This window comes from Mus caroli, chromosome 15, assembly GCF_900094665.2.
Source record: "Mus caroli chromosome 15, CAROLI_EIJ_v1.1, whole genome shotgun sequence".
NCBI classification, from domain to species: domain Eukaryota; kingdom Metazoa; phylum Chordata; class Mammalia; order Rodentia; family Muridae; genus Mus; species Mus caroli.
Genome location: NC_034584.1, coordinates 76329298 through 76351939, shown reverse-complemented (window position 1 = coordinate 76351939; position 22642 = coordinate 76329298). Strand labels below are relative to the sequence as shown.

At 50.6% G+C, this 22642-nt stretch overlaps 2 protein-coding genes and 1 pseudogene across 2 annotated transcripts; 1 reads left to right on the top strand and 2 right to left on the bottom strand.

Annotated features, from left to right (window-relative positions):
- Positions 1 to 508: 508 nt before the first annotated feature.
- On the bottom strand, positions 509 to 4091 carry Pheta2 (PH domain containing endocytic trafficking adaptor 2). The gene is made up of 2 exons (XM_021184328.2): positions 4066 to 4091; positions 509 to 2067 (listed from the first exon to the last, which is right to left on the bottom strand). Exon 2 carries the CDS (start codon positions 1849 to 1851, stop codon positions 1072 to 1074), a length of 780 nt encoding a protein of 259 aa, XP_021039987.1. The 5' UTR covers positions 1852 to 2067; positions 4066 to 4091; the 3' UTR covers positions 509 to 1071.
- Positions 2345 to 2463, bottom strand: LOC115029428 (annotated as a pseudogene).
- Positions 4092 to 6287: 2196 nt separating the features above from the next.
- Naga (alpha-N-acetylgalactosaminidase) lies at positions 6288 to 15492 on the top strand. Its single transcript, XM_021183289.2, has 10 exons — positions 6288 to 6404; positions 6842 to 6918; positions 7632 to 7767; positions 8204 to 8375; positions 9128 to 9305; positions 9545 to 9639; positions 10178 to 10339; positions 12527 to 12724; positions 14204 to 14347; positions 14830 to 15492. Exons 2-10 carry the CDS (start codon positions 6903 to 6905, stop codon positions 14974 to 14976), a joined length of 1248 nt encoding a protein of 415 aa, XP_021038948.1. The 5' UTR covers positions 6288 to 6404; positions 6842 to 6902; the 3' UTR covers positions 14977 to 15492.
- Positions 15493 to 22642: the final 7150 nt, after the last annotated feature.

Genomic DNA, 22642 nt, shown 5'->3' with positions numbered 1-22642 from the left:
TGTATGACCATGGGCCCGAGAACGCTCTCGAATAAAAATCCTCTTGCAAGTTGCAGCAAGACCGTTTCTTGTGGGTGATTTTGGGGTGTCGCCTCTCCTGAGTCAGAACGTGAGGGAGTCCTCACGTTGTGGGTCTTTCATGACAAGAAACTTAGCAAAGGTACCTGTGTGTACAGTGAGGGCAGCTGGCTATGAGGTTACAAGCAGGCTTGGAAACATGGCCCTGACCAGAGGAACCATAGAACTCAAGTCTCCTGGAGGCAAAATCCAGCCTTTAGGCCTTGTTGGATTTGGGTCAGGCTGCCCCAAGGCCCCAGATAGGGAGAAGAGGGAGGTCAGGAAGAGTCCGATTTTGTTTGGGAACGGTATACATCTCTATTGAGCCACAGCCTCTGTCACTACATCTATATAAAGGGGACAGATGGGCCTGGTTTCTGGCTCTGTAGACCTAGCCATTTGACTTTAGAACTAAAGAAAAAGATACTTGGAATGACACGGGACAGAGTAGCTATGAGAGCCCTCAGCAGACAAGCCTTAGGAGCAAGCGGGCTAGGTAACAAGAGTCCCTACAAGTGGCCATGACGACAGGTCAGCTCTTCTATATTAAAGGCTGCCTGCCTCCCTGCGGGCAATGTCCAGCACTATACATGGACAGGGCAGCAGCGGGAGAGAGGACAAATCCCTCTTTAGCACCTAAAGACCTTCTCCTACAGAGAGCCCTGCCCAAGCTACAACGATGTCAGTCTTCAAGCCACTTCCTGTCACCTCTGGCATGGAGATGCCCAAGACTTCTTGTGTTGTTCTTTATGGCTAGAGAGCAGAGCCCCCCTTCCTGAATTATATTATCTTCCCATCAACCACCTGGCCTTTCTAGACCTCAGAAAATAAGTAGGGAGTCATGATGCTTCAGTTCATGCCAGCGAGAAGGGAGGATCTGGAAGCTAGAGAAAGTCTACAGAGCAGGGGAACACACACACAGTAACCTGGTAAATGAGTAAATATTTAACCCCTGATGTTCTGACCCCGGCATCCTGACCAGCAGGACAGGGCCATAGCTTACAGGGCTCTGGCTCAGGGCCTATTCTGTGACTTGTTCTCTGGCTGGCTCCCTTTGGCCCTTTGCTGCCACCCTCGCCTCAGCTCCATGATCTCCTTCCCATACCAGTCATGCAGGGTAGAGAAACAGGAGCTCTCAGGGGACACGGGGCTCTGTCCCATGCTTAGGAGGAGGCTAGCAGGGCCCTGTAACTCCCACTCGGTCAAATCCCGACCTATTGGCCGGATCCCCCTTTCTTCCACAGTACCAATGGAACTGCGGTCCCTGGAGAGAAAGTGGCCATTCTCAGGGTCTGGAGCTCGGTGGTCAGGAGCCTGAGATTTACTACAACTGGCAACAGCCCTCTGGGATGCACAGCGATGCAAGGCCAGGCTCTGACGGGCATCCTGCAACTGGCTCTCCAATTCTCGCACCACAAGTCGCATGTAGCCAAAGCTGGCTCGGGACAGTGCCTTCACCCATGCCTCTTGGGCAGCCTGCCCATCTGCTGCCAGCAGGTGTGGGCGCACTCCAGGGGCATCAAAGCGAATAGCGAAGGCGAACTCCTCGGGTACAGGAGCCTCGGCCAGCTCCACCGTGCAGCCTTCCAATACCACAAGACTCAGCGGGACCCTGCTCTCTCTACTCTCGAAAGAGAAAAGCAGATTGCCCTTGAGAACAAACCAGTATCTTCGGCCAGTGCCACTGGGAGTGGGTGGGGAACCTGGTCCTCCCCAACTACGCAGGAAGCCAGTGTGGTCTGCCGGAGAATCACTCAGCGCATAGTGGGCCACACTCCTCTTGTTCAGCTTCATGGCTCCCACGAGAACGGTGAGGTAGAGAGATGGTAGCACCGGCAGGGAAGGACCCAGCTCAGAAGACCAGCAGCCCAGTCCTGTGGCACCTACAGACTATGTTCCTGCAGTTCTCAGACTTCAGCTGAAGGACTAGTCTTCCTTGCCTTTCATCTCAAAAGTCATATAAGGGTCACCAAAAAAATTAAAAAAAAAAAGAACCTGGACATCAAAAAACTGTAACAAAAAAAGAGAATAGTTATATCAGAAGAGCCCAACATGGTGCTTTGTTTGTTTGAAGACAGAGTCTCATAGCCCAGGCTGCTTGCTCTTGAACTCACTATGTAGCCAAGGATGGATGATCTGAATTCAGCTTCTGAGCTGACTGTCCCCATCTGCCCAGTGCTTCCTGCATACCTACCCCATGCTCAGCTTCCATCATGCTAGGTTTTGAAGGCAGGGGCCCTGAGCACAGGGAGCCCCAGCTGTTCTGAGTGTTTGTTTGTTTGTTTTAAGCATACAGCACCCAGTATTCCCTGTTGGTCTCCCATCCAAATACTAACCAGGCCCGGTCCTGCTTAGCTTCCAAGATCAGACGAGATCAGTCGTGTTCAGGGTGGTATGGCCGTAGTTTTTAATCATGGCTTTCAGACTGGGTCATGCCATATCCCTGGCTAACCTGGATATTCCTTTTGACATTTTTTTTAACCCAAAGAAATAACCCCCGGGGTGGGATGAAAGGGACCCTAGACCCAAAGACACTTTTGTGCTTCAAACATCCTAAACATGGGGCCCCTCACTGCAGTGTAAGCTCAACCTCCAGGGAGCCCACGACTTTCCTGAGCCCCTACTAGCCCCCAGTGGTATCCAGCCCACATTTCAGAGCCAGATGGAAGCAGGGGAGGGACAGGCCAGTGACCGAGACCTCCTAGGGGTAACCACATTGCACCAACGAGCACCAGAGGAGGGCCAGGCGGGCTCCGGAAGGAGGTGACCAGGGGCGAATGGGAGGAGGTGACCAGGGGCGAATGGGACCCGCTCTGTAAACCCCAGCGGTGTGTCCTGGGGCACTGAAGACATACCCACTAAATTCTGGTGCTGCAAGATTCCTATACAGCTGAACTGGCAAGGGTCATATGAGGAAGAGTCGGCACTTGCTCTTATACCTTCTATGTGGGGCCTTGTTGGTGACACACTTATCAGCGGAGTCCACAGAAGGGGACAGGGTGGCCTCTTATCTAACCACACAGCTCAGCCGCATGGTTTCCAGAGAGCCTGCAAAACGGTTCTCAAAAGAACGTGAGAACAGATCTAACTTCAGGGCCCCAGTAAAAGGGCAGCCTCTTGCCAGAAGCGCTCCTCCTTTTCATAACCTGCTCATCCCGTAGGGCAACTGAAGTTCCCTGTATGTCTTGGCCCACTGTCTCTTGACTGTAATTCTAGGCTCCCTGGTGCTAGGTAAGTCAGTTAAGTGCAGTCAAGATTTCCTGGCTGTCCCTATGGGATTTCGTCACCACGATATTGGGAGATGTCTCCTGATTACCGATGTACCCAAAGGTCGAATTTGGCTTTTTTCCTTTCGCGCACCACACTCTTTCCACATCCCCTCCCCTCCCTATTTGCAGGACATCTAGAGTGGTTAAATCGCCAGTAATCAGCCCTGTGCAGACTTGCTGAATTTGTAGGAATGCGAATGCAACTAGGTCCCCGTCCTCCTGAAATCTACTTTCCAGCAAAAGAGACACTCCGTAAGCAAATACAATTAAATAAATAATGAATTAATCAAGTAGTGAGTGATAAAAAACGTAGCCAGGAGGCGGGAGGGGAAGAAGGGCTCCAAAGAGAGAGAAACAAGCAGGCCTGGAATAGAGGAAGGCCGTTCTAGCCGCTGCCCTTTGTGGGCCCCAAGGAGGGGCTGAGTCCACGCACGCCTGCGGCCGCGGTCTCTCCCTCCGGCAGCCCTGCTGGTGCCTGGGTCCCCTGGATCCCGCCCGGGCTTTCCAGCCACGTCCACGGCCACGCCCTCCTGGTCACCTCCTCCCGGAGCCCGCCTGACCGGCTCTCACCTCTGGCGCCCGAGGGCCTGGCCCGTCGGGTGCGATGCTGTCGCCCCCTGGGCTTTCTCGCTCTGAACCCCGCGCCTCCGCCCAGGTCGCAAACGTGGCCACAGGAGCCGGGAGACCCCGCCCGGGAGGCTCGGGGTACCGCCCCGGCCGCTCCCCGCCCAGTACCCACCAGGCCTCCGGATCCGCAAAGTCGCCTCGGCTCGCATATTGGAGGGAAACTGAGGCCCTGGAAGGTGGGGACCTGCCTGCGCCACAGGACTCGTCGGTGAGGGGTCGTCTCGAACCCCAAGCCCAACCTCAGGCTACCCACAGGCCTCCAGCTCTACACCGAAGAAGAATTCGGAGTGCTCTTTTTCCCCTAAAAGTTTCCCCTTACAGCCCATCCAGTATCTCCCCGATCCGCCCCCCTCTTCCCTCTCGCGCGTGCAGAGCCAAACCAGACAAATCATCAGATAGGGCGCTTCCTAAAGCGAGCTCCTACACAGCCTGCAAAACCCTGCTAAGGTTCTCAACCAAGTCTTTGGCTTAGCCCCATCTCTACCTCTAGATATTGGCCATTTCGGCTTCTATCACCCACCAACGCGGGTCTGCAGTCCACTTGTGGTCCTGGAGTCTGTCCATAGGCTTGCAGGGAAGACTGCAGGAAAGCACTCATAAGATAGGAGACCAGGATTCCCCGTAGTCGCCCTAAAGGCAAGTGTGTTCAAATGCCTGCCTGCCCAAGGGCTCTGTGGATTCCCACCTCAACCCTTGCTTTGCAGTTCCTGAAGCCCAGACGGCCCTCCCCTCTCACCCTACCCCCACTCAGAGCTCTTTGACATTTAGGTCTCAGCTGTCCGCTCTGAGGTCTCCTCCCTGACCTCACAATATAAACAAGCATACCCTACATTCTGAGTTTTGCTGGATGTTTTAAGTGGGGAGTGCGGTGGTTGGTGGCAGCGATGTTCACTAACTTTTCTTCAACTAGTAGTATCCACTAGAGTAAATGTGTTACAAGGTGAAGGTCGCAGGAGGGTGGGTAAGGGGAGAATATAGCATGGGTTTCCTGAGGAGGGAGGGGAGAGCTTGCCGGTTTTAAATAGAAGAATGGGCAGAGTAGACCTCACTTGGACATATAATTAAAGGAAATGAGGGTGTCAGCTATGCCCATATCTAGAAGTGCATTCTAAGCAGAAGGCACAGTTGTTTCAAAGGCTGTGTTTGAGGGGCCATAAGGAGGGCAATGAGGAAGATGACGGCAGGGAATAAGGTCAAAAGGTAGAGGGTGGGGTTTAGAAACACCATTTCCCCAAACTAAGCGAGTAGCCATCACACAGACTTCAGAGAGACAAGACCAGGGCTGGGTTGGGTTCGTTTTTTTTAGGTTAAGTGTGTGCCTGATTATCTGCCTGTATGTGCACCGTGTGAATGCCTGGTGGCCTCAGAGTTCAGAAGAGGGCATCAGATCCCCTGGCATGTGAGTCTGGAGACGGAACCCTCGTGCTCTGCCAGAGCACTAAGTGCTCTTAACCACTGAGCCATCTTACCAGCCCACAGAGCTGAGTTTTCAGGTTTGCCTTGGCTGCCTTGGAGAAGTAAGGTGGACAAAGGAGGCCCTTGAGGGCTGTCTCCGAATCATCCAGGCAATATGTAATGGGGCCAGCGTTGCTGGGTGGGATGAGAGGTGGAATTTAAAGGCAGGAATCACGGGATTTTTGGACAATTGCATGTAAAGGCTGAGGGAAAAGATTGGCAGAGAAGTAGGTTTGCCATTACCTGATAGGAGGAAAATGGCACAGATTCGGATAGGGGACAGCTATGATTACCATCGGTGTAAAGGCATCCAGAAATAGTGGTTGGCACCTAGCCTGTGTTCAACATATGAATAAGTAATGAATAAATACATTTGGGGAGTGGGTGGGCGAACAACCCCTTGGGTGTCAGGTGGAGGGGGCAGCTTCCTGACCTTTCGAGAGCTGAAACCCCACCCAGCCTCTTTCGCTACCGTTTTCGAGTGGTTAAGAGCAAGGTTTCAGGTGGATTTCTGAGTTCGAGGCCAACCTCGTCTACAGAATGAGTTCCGGGACACAGAGAAATCCTGTCTCGAAAAAACAAAACAAAATAAAACAAACAAACAAACAAACAAAAAGAGCAAGATTTCGCCCTCTGTAGGAATTCACTGCACAGCTACTTACTGAGCGCGGGCAGTGCGGGCCACCACCCCCGCCCTCTGGGGCGGAGCACGGAGGACTCCAACCAGACCCGAGGCACAGCGGCGCGTGCACAGGGCGCCTAAGCCGACTTCCCACGGGAGCGCGCCTCGGGAACGCGCAGAACGCGAGCTTAGATGGGCGGAGCTTTTGGAAGCAGGGAGCTGGGGCATAGAGGGAGGGCATGGCGTTGCTAGGGGATTCTGATTGGTTGCTCAAGAAGGGTTGTCCCGTGACATTCCGCCTCCCGGGTCGCTATAGGTACAAGCGGCCGCCTAGGCGGCTTTCACGGCTTACCGCGGACTGAGCGAGCGTGAGGGTAAGAATCAAGGGGGACCCTGGGCCTGCGATGTTTAAGAACCGAGAATCTGAACCCACACGGGGACCTGGAACCGGAAATGGCCTATAGCCTTCCTTCTTCCTGGTATTCCTAGAACCAGTCACAACCGCTCTTGGGCAAAAAGTCCTAGATTATTTGTAGTTCTAAAAGAAGAGCTTAGATTCCGGGAAGTAAAGGGTAGCGAAGGAGTGTGTGAGGGTAGCGAAAGCGACTTGGGGCCAAATGTGGAATCCGTAACTTTTATTTTCGGAGATAGGGTCTCTCTACCTAGTAGCCCTGGCTGGCCTGAACCTGGCTATGTGGACCAGGCTGGCCCAGAACTCAGAGATCCTCCTGCTTCTGCCTCCTGAGTGCTGAGATTAAAGGTGGGTCCCACTATGCCCGGTGGGATACATAACATCTGTTATCTTCCACAGTTCAGCATATAAAGCTGCTAAGAGCAGATTCGAGTGGGTCCTGAGATTTGACTCCAAGGCGATGTTGCAGAAGACAGGTACCCTCACCTACTCAGGTGGCTTTGCAGGGGAGGACTGTGGCGAGGAAGCCCCACCCCTCCTCTTTCTTGATGGGGGTATGTGGGGAGAAGTGTGCCTCTCCTTGGAGCTGGGCCAGGAAAAGCAAGGAGATGCCCCACACCTCAGAATCATTTCCCCTCCAAAGAGGCCACTTCCTTTTTCAGCCCTGCTCCAGTGTATAGGTCCTATCTTACCCGATACTGGCGGGCTGTAGCAGCCCTGTCATGTGGGTGTGGTAATTTATATATACGGAAGCTGAAAGCCAAGAGGAAGGGGCTTGTGTAGGTGAGCAGCTGGGTTCAAGTCCACCCTGACCAACCCCTTTAGGCCCTTCTGAGGCTTTCTGAGGTGGAGAGCAAAAACTCCAAGGCCTCAGAAACCCAGAGTCAGTCCACAATGAACTGCCATTTCTGTGTAAGGAGGGAAGAGGGTGTCTGGTCTCACGTATATCAAGGACATGACTTCAGGGGTCAGTTCCATTGATTCCCAGTCTGTAGCAACAGCTTTTTGAATACATTACTTTGCCCCATGTCCCTCCCCCTCAGACTGCACTCACAGGCTGAGGCAACTCTAACCCTACTGGCCTGTGCCTGGGGAGGGCTGAAGGGCTGGAGGGGTTGAGGTGATGTCTGTGGGGGGAGGGGAGTGCTGTAGAAACCATTTACAAGTCACCATCCACCTCCCCCCTCAGTGCTCTTACTGGCCCTGGTGGCTCAGGTACTGATGCTGGAGAATGGGCTCCTACGGACGCCACCCATGGGCTGGCTGGCCTGGGAACGCTTCCGCTGTAACATCGACTGTGTGGAGGACCCGAAGAACTGCATCAGGTGAGTAAGATCTGCGTACCCAGGGCAACAAAATGGGGTCAGTGGGTCAGTGGGTGAAAGACACTCGTCAGCAAAAATAAAATAAAAAATAAATTTTAAAAATAGAAAAATGCAGAGTCAGAATGAATGTATCTGACACCCCATGACCTACTTGGGGCCTCAGTAGGTGTACTTGGCCTCTGAGGTAACTGAAAGAAGATAAAAGACCAGACAGGCCCCACATGCTTCCCTTGGCCTAGTCCTGCCCTTTGGCCAGACCACCTCTTTCTTGCCCTACCCTAATCCTAGAAGGTCATTTACACTTGTTATCCTGGCCCCGCCTCAGCTGGCAGCAGAGGCTTGGTTTTTTATAGCCAGAATTCAGAGCAGAGAGAAAGAGCGGGAATGAGGGACAGCCTGGGCAACTGAGCAGCACAGCCCCACTGTCCCTTGCTAGTGAACGGCTCTTTATGGAGATGGCGGACAGACTGGCCCAGGATGGATGGCGGGACCTGGGCTATGTATACCTCAACATCGATGACTGCTGGATTGGTGGGCGTGACGCCTCAGGCCGCCTAATTCCTGATCCCAAGCGCTTCCCTCATGGGATTGCCTTCCTAGCTGACTATGTAAGTCCAGCTCCAGTCCTTCCCCTTACTTAGTGTGAGGGCCTGGGACTCATTATCACAGTCTCCATTGAGAATGTGGCATAGTGGCAGAAACTGAAAAAGGAACACACACATACTATTGGCCTAATGAGGCGAGAGCCAGAAAGGGGCCTTAGCAAAAAGAACAGTCCCCTGGAGGAGGCATCTGGTTGAATCCATCCCAGAGGTGGGACCTCTGAAGCAGTAGCAAAGGCTTCTAGGCAAAAAACAGCTGGAGAAAAAGTGGCCACGGCTGGCAGAAGCCAGCCACTGGTTCTTTTGGTCAGTGAGAGCCACTGAGAGTTTCTTCTTTATTGAGACAGGGTCTTGTGTAGCCCAGGATGACCTCCAACACTCTGTAGCTGAGGATAACCTCAAGCTTCTGGTGCTAGCTGGGTACGGTGATGCATGTGTTTAATCCTGTGCTCCAGAGGCAGGCAGATCTATGTGAGTTCAAGGCCATCCTGGTCTACATAGAGAGTTCCAGGATAGCCAGGGTACATAGAGAGGCCCTATGCAAACAAGCAAACAAACACCTCTACATGTCACCATGCACAGTTTATGCAGTGTGTGGGGAAGAGAGCCCAGGACTTTTTACGTGTTAGGCAAGCACTCTGCCGGTTAATTTACATCCCCAGCCCTGGGAACCATTTAAGAGTTTAATGGGCTCTAGCAGAGGTGCCTGAGAAGAGTAGAGGGTCTCACTTGAGCCATGTCTCTTCAACCCCCCACAGGCTCATTCTTTGGGTCTGAAGCTGGGCATCTATGAGGACATGGGCAAAATGACCTGCATGGGTTACCCTGGTACCACCCTAGACAAAGTGGAGCTGGACGCGGAAACCTTCGCGGAGTGGAAGGTGGACATGCTGAAGTTGGATGGCTGTTTCTCCAGCTCCACAGAACGTGCAGAGGGTGAGTCCACATCTGGCTGGGACGCAGAGAGAGATCGGCATCTGTGTCTGCATACAGTGGTGGCAGTTCTCCCAAATCCCTCACCCCTGCTTACAGCTCCCAGGCCTTCTAAAGGTAGCTATGGCACCATACCTACCTCCTAAGGCTTGGCACCCAGGAAGTAAGCCTTTAGGTACAGGGAGGCACTTCCTAGGCTGTCCCCTGTGCCTGGTCAAGTCACCAAATTGGGGTTTCTGCAGGGTACCCCAAGATGGCTGCTGCCCTGAACGCCACGGGCCGTCCCATTGCCTTTTCTTGCAGCTGGCCAGCCTATGAAGGGGGCCTACCCCCCAAGGTAAGCCATTCTGTCTGCTACGGCTTCCCACTCCCATGTCCCCTCACCTCCTATGTGCCAGGCCTCTGGGAGGCTGCCACCACAGCTAGAGTAGCCAACACAGCTATATGTAGGTGTCTAGAGACCAGGTCACTGAGCCATAGCCTCTGCCAGCTTATCAGGCTGCTGGGGTTACATCCAAGGCAGGCAAGTGGTCAGAATCCCTAGGTGGTTCCATATGGGCCAGAAGGCAGATGAAGCCATGCATAACCTCAGAAGGGCCCAGACCTCCAAACCTAAAGGAGGCAGGTGGTGGCACTGACACTGAAGAAATGGGTATGTATGGTATGTATGTGGCACACAGTGGCGGGTGTGTGTGTGATGGGGATGCCCCCTCCCCTATATGGAGAGAAGAACAGGGCATTCCCAGAACTACACGCCATGAGAACCTGTTCTCTGCCTCATTCCAAGTCTCCAACTGTTAGCCCCCCCCAGCTGGTGGGTGACCCCTTGAGCAGCAAGGTGACTGGTGCTGACTCCTGCCTTTTCTGATGTTCAGGTGAACTACACCGAGGTCTCCAGGGTCTGCAATCTCTGGCGTAACTATAAAGACATCCAGGACTCCTGGAAGAGTGTGCTGTCCATCCTGGACTGGTTTGTGAGACACCAGGATGTACTGCAGCCGGTGGCGGGTCCTGGGCACTGGAATGACCCAGACATGGTACCAGCCTGGAAGAAGATGGGGTCTCTAGCCCAACCATTCATTCCATCCCTGCAACCCTTACAGCGCCACCCCGTGCTTCTCATTCTCCTAGGGCAGTGCTTCTTAGCCTTCCTAATGCTGCAGCCCTGTAATACAGTTCCTCATGCTGTGGCAACCCTCCGACCATACAATTCTTTTACTATTTCTTCATAACTAATTTTGCTCCTGTTATGAATTGTAATGCAAATGTCTGATGTGTGATTCCCCCCCCCACACACACACACTAAGGTCTGGATTCACAGGGGTTGAGAACCACAATGTTTTAGGGCCTAGATCAACACTAAACTGTATCCCTGGACTGAGTGTGTTGGGGTCTTCTAAACTCCGCCCTGCCCCCTCTTTCACATCAGAATGTTCAAGAGCAGAGTTTGGGACTTCCCATTGTTAAGCGCTTCCCTAGGACAGTCTGACGTCTTCGAAAAAGATCTGAAAGCCCATCTGTAGCGTCCATCCAGCTTACCTGTGTCTCTTCTTCTGTCCCTTCCCATCCCTGCTCTGGCTCCTCTGATGCTCAACTCTCACCCTGCCAAAGTCCTGCCTGTCCCCAGCCCTGTCCCGCCCCCTCCACCAGCATGCTGGCCCTCCATCCTGCTTTTAGTCCTTGGATCTCAATCACAGTCCAGAGGGCTTACACAGATACTCCTGTGATTATCAGGTCATTTAGTCAGCAAGCATCACCATGAATGACAACCAGGGTGTGTGTGTGTGTCTGGAGACCTGAGTCACCTGCTTTAGAGCTCCTGATCTAAACCTGGCGCTCTCCTCTCCTCTCCTCTCCTCTCCTCTCCTCTCCTCTCCTCTTCTCTCTCTCTCTGGCCTGGATATCTTCTTTTTTTTTTTTTTTAAGATTGATTTATTTTATGTATATAAGATACACTGTCACTATCTTCAAACACACCAGAAGAGGGCATTGGAAGAGGGCATTGGATCCCATTACAGATGGCTGTGAGCCATCATGTGGTTGCTGGGAATTGAACTCAGGACCTCTGGAAGAGCAGTCAGTGCTCTTAACCACTGAGCCATCTCTCCAGCTTCCCCCTCCCCCCCCCCTTAATATCTTCTATGCCTCAGTCTCGTCATTGGGCAAGTGAGAATGACGACAGGAGCTACTGCTTCAGCTATAATTACTTGCATCTTGACTGTGGACTGCTTGGTTGCTTATGGTCAGGAATCCCTATTGTCCCTCTAACTGTGGCTGTGGCAAAGGGTGGCCAATGCCAGGAATCGCTGTGGTCCATCCAGCGGTGGCACAGAGTGGCCAGCGGCAGTTACGAGAGCTCTCTAAGACTGGGTCCTAACACTTCGCATTTCTTCCTTTCCTTACTCCCTTTCCCTCTCCCTCCTACCCCCCCTTTCTTTCTTTGTTTTATTTTATGTTGTTCTGTTCGAGACATCTGAATACCCCTGGTTGGCTTTATAGACTATGCTGCCCTTGAACTCATGGAGACCCACCTGCCTCTACCCTCCCAGTGCTGGGGATAAAGGTGTGCGTTTTTCATGTTGGTTTTTGAGACAGTCTCGTTTAGTGGAGACTTAATGTAGCCAAGATTAACCTTGAATGCTTGACCTTGCTTCTTCCTCCCAAGTTCTGGAATTACAGGCAGGAGTCACAGAGCCCAGACAGCCTTTCCTCTGTTTTTTGTTTGTTTGTTTGTTTGGTTGGTTGGTTGGTTGGTTGGTTTGGGGTTTTTTTTTGGCTTTTGTTTGTTTTGTTTGTTTGTTGTTGTTTTTTTTTCTCCCTGTATTAAGGTTGAACCCAGTCTCTACACACCCTAGGCAAGCACCCTACACTAGGCTATACATTCACTCTTTTTATATTTTTTACTTTGAGAGAAATCTCACTGAGTTGCACAGGCTAACCCTGAACACCCTCTAGTCCAGAGCAGGCCCTTGTATCTATTAGCCTGCATCTCTCAACTCACAAACTTTCTGGCCCCAGGATCCCATCTCATCACCTGAGTCAGCCACAAAAGGCCCATCACCCTGACCTGCATGGAGGGTGGGAGGAGCTGATGCTAAATGGAATATGGCTTGCTGGCCCAGTAACCTTGGCTGTGCTAACCCAGGCCTGCCTTGGCTACAGTGGCCCTGGTGCCCGCCTGTGGGAAGAGGCCAGCACTGACTGCTCCTTTCCTCTGTCCCCAGCTGCTCATCGGGAACTTTGGCCTGAGCTTCGATGAATCCCGGGCACAAATGGCCCTGTGGACAGTGCTCGCAGCCCCCCTCCTCATGTCCACGGACCTGCGTACCATCTCCCCTCAGAATATGGATATTCTTCAGAACCCACTCATGATCAAAATCAATCAGGACCCCTTAGGCATCCAGGGACGCAGGATCTTAAAGGTACTGGGATGGGGATGAGGGCATGGGAAGGCTGAGGGACTGGGCTCCCCTGAGAGCAGCGGAGCTGGGGCCAGGTCTCCCTTCTCCTTGCTTGGGAGCTGCTGCTGGCTTCTTGCCTGGGTCAGAGCAGGACAGTTCGTGGGAGTCAGGGTGGGGATACATGACAGGAGCATAGAGGATTGGTGAGTCACAGCAGACGGATACACATGATGTCCTGCAGAAAATGGGTACTTTCCTCCAGAGCTTGAAGAATGTTTTAGCCAAAGACCACTGTACACTGTTGCTACCGCAAGTGTCTACTGTATGCCATTGCTATTGTGTCTAGTGTATACCATTGCTATTGCAAGTGTCTACTGTATACTGTTGCTACCGCAAGTATCTACTGTATACCGTTGCTACCGCAAGTGTCTACTCTATACCATTGCTACCGCAAGTGTCTACTGTATACCATTGCTACCACAAGTGTCTAGTGTATACTGTTGCTCCTGCAAGCACCTACTGTATACTGTTGCTACCTCAAGCCTCTGTTTGTTGAGCATCATTGAGGGCTGGACACTCTGCATGCATTTTCTGAGTGACTCTATTTTACTGAAATTAGAACTTCCAGAATCTAGGCAATTTCCCCAAAGCCACACGTTTATACTTGAATTCAACAGTGTCACCCCAAAGCCTTTGTTCTGTGCATCAGTCCCTACCTCGAATGAAAAGAAATATGTCATGGTTTAGAAGGTTCTTGTTGAGGACCAGCAAGATGGCTCAGCTGCTAAAGCTGCAGAACCTGGTGACCTGGATTTAGTCCTGAGACCCACAAGGTAGAAGGAGAGACCCAAATGCCACAAGTTGTTTTCTGATGTGTGTGCACATGCATGCATGCGTGCGTGCGTGCACACATACACATATTAATAGTTAATAACATGTATGCAGGCAAAATACTCATACACATGAGTATAATAATAAATCTTACCTCCAAATGAAAACGCTAGAAGGCCCTTTTGAATTATTGATGTCTCAAGGAGACTGCTAGTCCCTGCCTCAGAGCCAGTGGTGGAGCTGGGCCTGAGGAATGCTCTGGAGACTGAAAATCTGTGCTTGAGGCCATCTGCATACCACCCCCTCAACCCCCTACCCCCCAGCCCTGCCCATTGTTCCCTCTTAACAGTGCCCACAACTGCAGCCCTGCAATGGTCTTGGCAATGCTCATACAGTGTGACCTCAGGTCTTTGGGTCTGTCCTTCTTGACATCTGGGGGGGGGGGGGTTGGGGGGTGCTCAGAATCAGCACCTGCTGAGTCAGGAAGGAAGGGAGAGAAAAGTGTAGGTGCTAGGTGACTGTGATGTCACATCTCCTTGGGTCTCTGTGACAGAGCTGTGGGCTGAGGTTGGTATAGAAGAGAGCTGGTCAGGAGTGGTAGAGAAGGCAGAGGTGTCAGGGCCAGGCTGAACATGAGACTCCAACCAGTGGTTTGTCTTTTATGCCTAGAGCAAATCCCATATCGAAGTGTTCAAGAGGTATCTGTCTAACCAGGCCAGTGCCCTGGTTTTCTTCAGCCGCAGGACAGACATGCCTTTCCGCTTCCATTGCTCCCTCTTGGAACTAAACTACCCCAAAGGCAGAGTGTATGAGGTGAGTGCCCTGCCACCTATGGTCCCTGGCCCAGCCCTCTGGCATCCAGGCGGCTCTGCTTCACACACAGTCCCCCTCCCCCCAATGCTTTGGAGCCCTAGGTGGTGCCTGGGGTAGGGGTGGGGCAGCTGGAGGCACCGAGGCTGTGGGTGGTGCTGTAGTTCTCTGGTACTGTTGTTTCCAGCTGTGTACAATGAGCTACTGGGGATGAATGACCCTTGACCTCTCAAGCTGGCCCCCACTCACAAGTCAGGTTTTGCCACCATTGAACTTATATTTTCCATGGGTTGGGGCTCTTTCTGTTTTCTGCTTGAACATCTGTCAGCCTTGCTATTAAGTATGGGGCCAAGAGGCCTCGCTCAGCTGGGCTGAAATACAGCCTTCTCCAGAGTGTGCATGTGTGTGTGTGTGCGTGCGTGCGTGCGTGCGTGTGCGTGTGTGTGTGTGCAACCTTGATAACGATGCATCCCTCCGCAAAACAGGGCCAGAACGTCTTCACAGGAGATATCTTCAGTGGTCTCCGGACTGAAGTCAACTTCACTGTGATCATCAATCCTTCGGGGGTTGTGATGTGGTACCTGTATCCCATCAAAGACCTGGGGGTATCCACGATGATGTCCCACTGGTGAGGACCCAAGAATGACAGGCTACGGCAGCCCCACTGAGCCTGGAGCACGGAGCCTTGGCAGGCCGAGGACATGGCAGGGCTCTGTCCTCCACAGGCTGCTTGGTGATGTGACCACCACCTCCAAAGTGCATTTGCAGGGCCCAGGTTCAATGCCAGGCCCAGCTGAAGCAGGGGCCTTCTTGGAAACTTGGAACTCTTGGGACAGTTTCCTGTGGCCTTCCGGCCTCTGCCCCTACACAGCTCTGCAGACTTCACTCGGCCAGCCTCCCGAGCCCCCGCAGGCAGGGTCCTGATGCCCACTGGACTCCAGCCTCTGACTTTGCTGACTCAGAAATCAGGATTTGGAATTTTTAAAATTAAGAAGAGAGACCTGACTCCTTGCCAGGAATTCTCAGAATCATGTGATTAGCCTTCCTCCTGGAGAAGGCCTTTGCAGTTGATACCCTGAGGGAGTGAAGGAGGAATCAGAGACCTTAGCTCCCTCAGGTCGCTAATAAAGCTGTTTTTTTTTTTTAAACTGTTCTCTAATCAAACAGGGTACTATGACCTGTGGTGGGGGTGGGGGGCTCATTGAGGGACTCTGGGTGGCACCAGCCTGATGCTGACAGTGAGTCTTATCCCCCACACAAGATGTATAGCATCTTTCTAACCCTCATTTTCCCACAGTGACCTTTGGACCTTTTAAAAGTTTCTTTTCCTGCATTATCTACTTCCTGGAAATAGCAGGCTTGCTCTCAACAGGGGGGCCATCCCTGGTGCACCTGGCACTAGTGAGCTAGTGGCCACCTAGTGAGATGTTGCAGCAATATGCAGAGACCCTCCAGCATAAGCTCTGCCCAGCGGTGTCCCTTGTCCCAGCTCCACCCCACTTTATCTCCCATTCTGGCAGCAGAAGATTCAAATTTCCCCAGTAAGTTCACAAGCCTGAGGGCCCTCTCTGTCCTGGGGTCTATTGCCCCTTCCTCCCTCTAAGGGAAGCAACAGTCAAGGAATGGTAGGCTCTGGACCACCTATGTTTGGTTCTGACTCCCAAGCCCCGTGTCTTTATTCATCCTAGGATGTAGGACACCTGTTTTACCCAGTATCCCTGGTTCTTTGTCATTCACAATGCTGGTGACAGCGCAGGCTTGCTAGGTCCTTCTTATACCTTAATGCAGGGGCGACTGAGCTGCAGGCCTTGTGTTGATCCTGCCATTTCTTCTGAATAGATCTGTACTCCACCTTCAAGTGTCAAGGTTCTTGAGTCTACAATATGGTGTAAAAATTTTAGAAGAAGCTTGACCCTTGACCATAGCCTACGTGCATTCTCTAGAGGAACACACATGTCTCTCTCCCTACCCACCGTGTGTGTGTGTGTGTGTGTGTGTGTGTGTGTGTGTTTTGAAAGGATCTATTAAATCGGTCTGGGAAATATGGTTAAAATGGTCTCAATAGTAGCTGTCTCACACCTGAAATTCAAGAACCCATAATTCTCCAAGCTGGATACCTCAAACATACTCCAACAATGGCCGTCTCATAGCCTAGAGGCTGACAGCCCTGTCCAGGAGGCTAGTGCCTAGGCTAGTGCCAGTCTGGTTTGGAAGGCCCTGGAGGGGTCCTGGAGAGCCATCCCTATCTCTAGGAAAAGCCCAGAAAAGCTGATACTGACATCAAAGGCTTCATCTGCAGTAAATTAACTTAGCAATGATAGAGAAAGCCAATAACCTTCCTTCTCGGTCCTTTTATATCTGGACTGTCCCCAGAAAGGCCTGCCCAAGTTTGGGTTGAGTTTCCCCATATTAATTGGGTGAATCAGCATAACACCCCCACAGACAAGCCCACTGGTCAAGTTGAATGTAAACAATTACTCAGTTGAGGCTAAGTGACCTGATGACTCCAAGTTGTGGCAAATTGATATTGAAAACAAATACCTAAGATGGCGAGTTTTGCTGATGAGGCTGCCATATCTTCCCAATCTGGCAGTTGTATCACCAGAGAAAGCTGCCATTCCCCGAAAGGCTCTTACCAAAGACAAATTCGTGTTTCGTTCTCCTTTATTTCAAGGATAACCTCACTGAGTGTGGAATTTTAGCTGCTTTGTCCTCCTCTTTCTTTCGAGGTTCGAGCAGTTTGTCCTCTTGTTCTTGTCCTGAAGTAGGAGTCCCTCCATCCTAACCCTGAAAGTTATCACTCTGCCTCGTACCTTTGTGGCAGGGTTTCTCACTGAACCTGGAGTTCCCTGTTTTCTACTGGGCTGGCAGCCAGCAAGTCGCAGTCATCCTCCTGTCTCTGCTGCCCTCTGTGCTGGGTTACAGGAACTATGCCTGGCTTTCATGTGGATGCTTAGATTTGAACTCTGGTCCTTATGCTTGCTCAGCAAGCCCGCCTCACTGCTGAGCAGTCTCCCTGTCCCTGCTGGTTACTACCAGCAAATAAACCAATTGCGTGACTTTCCCCTTGGCAGTGCTCAGTTCACTTGTGAATTTTCACCAGAACACTGCATTTCTGTTCTAACCATTTTTGATAGGTTAGCTCAGCCCATGAAATGAACTAATTCAAGCCAAAGGTATAGAAAGGCGGGCTTATTGGGTGCAGCTCTCTGGTGGGTTCACTTGATCTCACAGAGGTCAGGAACTTGTTTTCAGGTTTTGGTTTTATTGTTGCCTTGGGAGGTTAGTATTGTTACTGTTTTGAGACATGGTCTCTAAATGTATCCCAGGCTGGACTCAAATTTGCCATCTTCCCACCTTAGCCTGCCAAGAGCTGATATTACAGGCATGTACCACCCACATTCTGAGATGGACTTCATATACAAAGGCTGTTGATTCCACTGTAATTCCATGGTTAAAAAAGGAGGCGTATTTATGTGGGTGTCAGGAAAGGAGACAGAAAGAAGTTAATAGTCTCAAGTCAGATCTCAAACTCTGGTGAACTCTGACCTAACCTTTGACCTTACAAGTCTTTATTTACAACAAGCTGTAGAGGAGAAAAGTAGGGCTTTCTCTTTCACTGGGTCATTTAGGGCCCAGCTGGTTAGGCTATGACGAAACAGTCAACCAGTCCTTGTTAAAGAAAACTAAATACTCTAGGTTTGTTCTTCAGATAGGTGTTTTTCCCTTCTGCTGAAAACATTAAGGGATCTTGATGGTTAATTCTGTCGTTTCTATGAGATCTTAACTAACAGGCAGCATCTCAGTGTGTTTCCAGAAAGGTTGAACTTGGGGGGGGGGTCAGGGGGGGAGTAGGAACCCCTGCCTCAGAGTGGACCTGTGGCATCTTCTGACATGTGTCCCAGACACAGCTGGGCCAAGCCTTGCTACTGAGCCTGTCTTTCAGTGTTCCTGCAGTGACATCCTGCTCCAGTTTCATCAGCCTTCCAGGGTGGGGTTGGTATTGGTAAAGAATATTCTAGGTTTTGGCTTCACACAAAGAAACACATGGACACAGCAAAAGTAATTTAGCAAGACAATGTCTTTTTGTAAAACCTGTACCACTACTCAAACCAGGCTAGACAGCCCCCCCTGGGGAAGAAGAAGTTCTAGGAAGGCAAGGAGGCCTTTGCATAAACCAGAGTTTTTACAGGTGGAGAAGATTAATAGGTTTGTATAAAAGCTTTACAAGGTGGAGGAGAGATAGAATCCTGACCCCTGGTGACCTCAACAACTCTGATAGAAAAAAAAATTATTTTCTTCATGGACTACAGACCAGGGAACCTCTGGGAATCTTCAGGCCTTCAGCACCAGATTGACACTTCTGAGGTGTACAGCTTCAGCAGTACTATATATACATACACACACACACACCCATCCCTGTTCATGTGTCCCTGTCTATCCCTAGGCTACTTTACATAGATGGGATCAAGTCTCTTGCTCTGGTTGATCTGTATCCTTTTTTTCAAACATTTTTCTTCCTTGAGAGACAGGACTGTGCTCATACCACCACCACCCCCCACCAATATTTGGGGGTTTTAGATGTAATACAGGTCCCTAAGATTTAAGCCACGTTCTACTGCGATCGCTGTTGCCCTGAGCTAGCTGTTGATCTAGAACAACTCTCCAGAAGTCTGCAGGGCCAGCTTCTTCACCTCCCTTGCCTTTCCAGTATTCGCTACAGTGTCACCCTTTCAAAAGACTGTGTGACTATTACTTCAATTACTTAGATCTATAAAAGAAAAATGCCTCTAACCTGTAAGCCCCACTTGCCCAAGGACAGAAAACTTCCTGGAATGCTGGGAGCGGTGGTTAGGTGAGATGACAGGCCACCATTTTTTGCTTCTGTAAACAAGCTCTGTTGCCCTATTGGGCAGCATGTGCTTGATCACACACATAAGCAGAATACGTGCAGGCAGCAAGTGCATCAGGATGCATGCTTGCTTCTGATTGGACAAAGGCAGGATGTATGTAGCCTTGTGGCTTCTGCCAGTTCCCTCTACCAAAGGAGCCATTTCCCTTACCACTGGCAGAAGGGACAATTGGCCCTCTGTGGTTTCTCTCAGTTTGCCAAAGCATGTGCTAGCATCACAAAGCCCATGCTGACATCATGGCCCTCCCCTCCCCTAAATTTTCCAGCTCATGGGCTCCCCCCTCCCTCAAGCTACTTATTTCTCTTTATAACCCTGCTATTTTGACCTTTCTCTTTTGTACCCATGATCTTTCTACTACTTTCTTTTTCTGGTCTGAACTCTTCCAGATGCCTCTGGCTCTTCTCTCCTTCATATTTACAATAAAAATAAAATAAAATAAATTAAAAACTTCCCTTAAACCATACTATATGATGGAACAATCATGCCAAAACCGTAAGTTTATACCCAGTGCATACATTGAGAAGGAACACTAGGTAAACCATTTCGAGTATGTGAATTGTGAGAAATAAAATCTGAGGGTTAATTTTCAAAATAAAGGTATCTTAAGTAAGCTTGATTTGACTGGAGGTAAACAGAAAACCCTGGCTGGCCATCCCATTCCCCCCTCCCCAACCCTGCAAGGCTAGCTACCTTTCCACCCAAACAAATTCAGAGTAGAAAATAACTAGTTATCAAGTTTGCCTCAGGACCCACAGATGTGAAGAGGCTTAAAATAAACAGGATGTGAAATGTCCAGGTAAACCCACGGGCTCACTTTTGTTAAAGAGTAGACAAAGGTAATGTAGATGAGAGAAATAACTGTACCATGATGGGCTGGAAGGGTGACTCCACAGCGGACAGCTTGCCCCAAACACTCCTACATGTGAAACAAAAAAATAGATAAATCTCCCTTTTAAGATCGACTTGGGTTTTTTTGTTTGTTTGTTTGTTTTGTTTTGTTTTGTTTTTTTATGTGCATGAGTGCTTTGCTTATATGTATGTCTGCCCATGCACCGTGTGTGGTCTGGTGCCAGCGGAGGGCAGGTGGAGGAAGTCAGATTCTCTGGAACTGCAGTTATAGTCAGTTAGCAGCCATGTGGGTGCTGGGATGAAACCTGCAGCCTCTGGAAGAGCAGCCGGTGCTTTTAACCACTGAGCCACACAACAATGACTGCAGTGTCAGGGGTACGGGGAGAGCTGATCCCTGTGCTGTGGGCACGGGAGGAATCCTAACCACAGGATCTTCATGCCTGGGACAACAGCAGCAGAGCTGAGAGGAGTCTCAGTAAGGGTCCAGTGTTGATGGTGTAGAAGAAGCCAGACAACCGTACCAACAAATTACAATAAACATCTGCAAGCAAAGCTACTTGGGCAAGGAATCCTGTGGGACACACCACAGCTCCCAGTGTCACTCCAGCAAACAAACACGTGATGCCGAGGTGGGAAAGGAGGAGGAGCGAGACAACACACACATGGCGGAACTGGAGACAAGACAGCTGTGACAGGTGTGAGAGAACACTAGTTCATAAAAGAGCAGGTCCTCACCCAGAGGGGTGGGCAAGTTGGCTTTTATTTTAATTTCTTATTTACTTTTTTTTGGGGGGGGGTTACAAGGGTGGAGGGCAGACATGGAAAGACTGGAAAATCAGTAGGATTGGGGTAGATGATGTGAAATTCCCAAAAATTCAATTAAAAACATAATTCTATGTGGTAGCCACAGCTGGAGCCAGGATCCTCCACACAGAGAGTTTGGTGTGGGCTTTCACAAGATGGTTGGTGGATTCCTGACAGGAAAATTTGGTGACCACAGTCTCTTTCCAGAGGACAGGGCCAGGCAGCTCTGATTCTATGCAGTCATAGCTGACCTGGTATTCACTAGGTAGACCAGGCTGGCCTTGAACTCACGGAGAGCCTCGAACCTCTAGATTTAAAGGTGTTCACTGCCACACCTGGGCACCTCCACCTCTGAATGGTTGTCGATTCTTTGCTTTTCAGAGGTCCTTTATTATGCTTAGCTGTAAGATGAAGCTATGAACAGCCTGTATCTCATGGGCTCGCTATAGGGTTAAGTTGGCATGCTGCCTGATAACCAATTATGGCAGTGAGCATATTCAAAAGCCTTTGAACACAGAGTCCTGTGGGACCATAGAACTTGCCAGTTTGGGCCATCCAGAACCCCCTGAGCCACTGCTGTGACATGGGAGGAGGTGAAACAAAGCCCAGCCTTCAACAGTGAATGTCTCAGGGCTCCCCCAAATATCAAACAGTCTGCTGAACAAAACTGACGCTACAAATTATAATCTTCATTCGGTGGCTAGAAGTCAACAGTGCACATGCATGCATGTGTGCATGTGTGCGTGCGTGCGTGCGTGCGTGCGTGCGTGTGTGAGTGCATGGTACAGTTAAACACAGTGTGNTCTTTTTCCCCTCAACAAATTCCTAGTGGCTCACTCTATGGCCAGCCCCAGCAATGAGACATAGTTTCTGTTCTCCAGGAACCCACAGGTTGCAGGGGAGACAAGATACACAAGATACACAGTCCCTACAGGACTGACCCAGCCCTTTGCTGGAACAAAGGGCACCCCACAAGCTCAGCAGAAGGTAATTAGCCTAGAGGTAGGGCTCAGAGCACACTCTTCGGAGAACTTCTGGGCTGTTTTGAAAGATGACTGGAATGAATGGGAAGACACAGAGGCAAAGCTGGCTCAGTTCAGTGTCTGCAGTGTTCAGCACAGCTGGAGGGCACAGCTGGGGGGTCAGTGTAGGGCAGATAGAACCCAAACAGTAACAAGGTCCTTGTATACACAAGAGCCAGAAGGCTAGCCTTTACCCCAAGACTGCGGGAAGCCACTGTACCGTTTGGAAGCAAAGTAGAACGAGGCAAGTTGTCCACTCATCTTTTAAATTATTCATTTTAAAAATAGGTTTTACATGAACACAGGACAAAATTGAAAAGGTGCAAATGGGAGTTTACAGTCTCCCTGCAGACTTTTCCCCAAGTCATGCAGCTCCCCAGCCAGAAGCAACCTGTTTATACTGCCTAAGGTCATCCGCGATGTCTGCTCAACAGTACGTATGTGGGAGTAGTGGGGAAGTCAATGAGGTGAACTGTGACTCACTCTTTATTGTATTTTGAAGATTAGACTATTGTTGGTCGTTTGATGCTTTTTTTTTTTTTTTTTAACAGGGTTTCACTGTACAGCTCAGACTGTCCTCCAGCTGAGGCTTTCTGCCTTAGCCGTTCAAATGCCGGCAAGATGGCTCAGAGCGTAATGGGATCCACATCACAGGAAGAAAGGACAATTTCCCCCAATGCTGTGCATCGCTGTGCCTGCCCAGATTATTT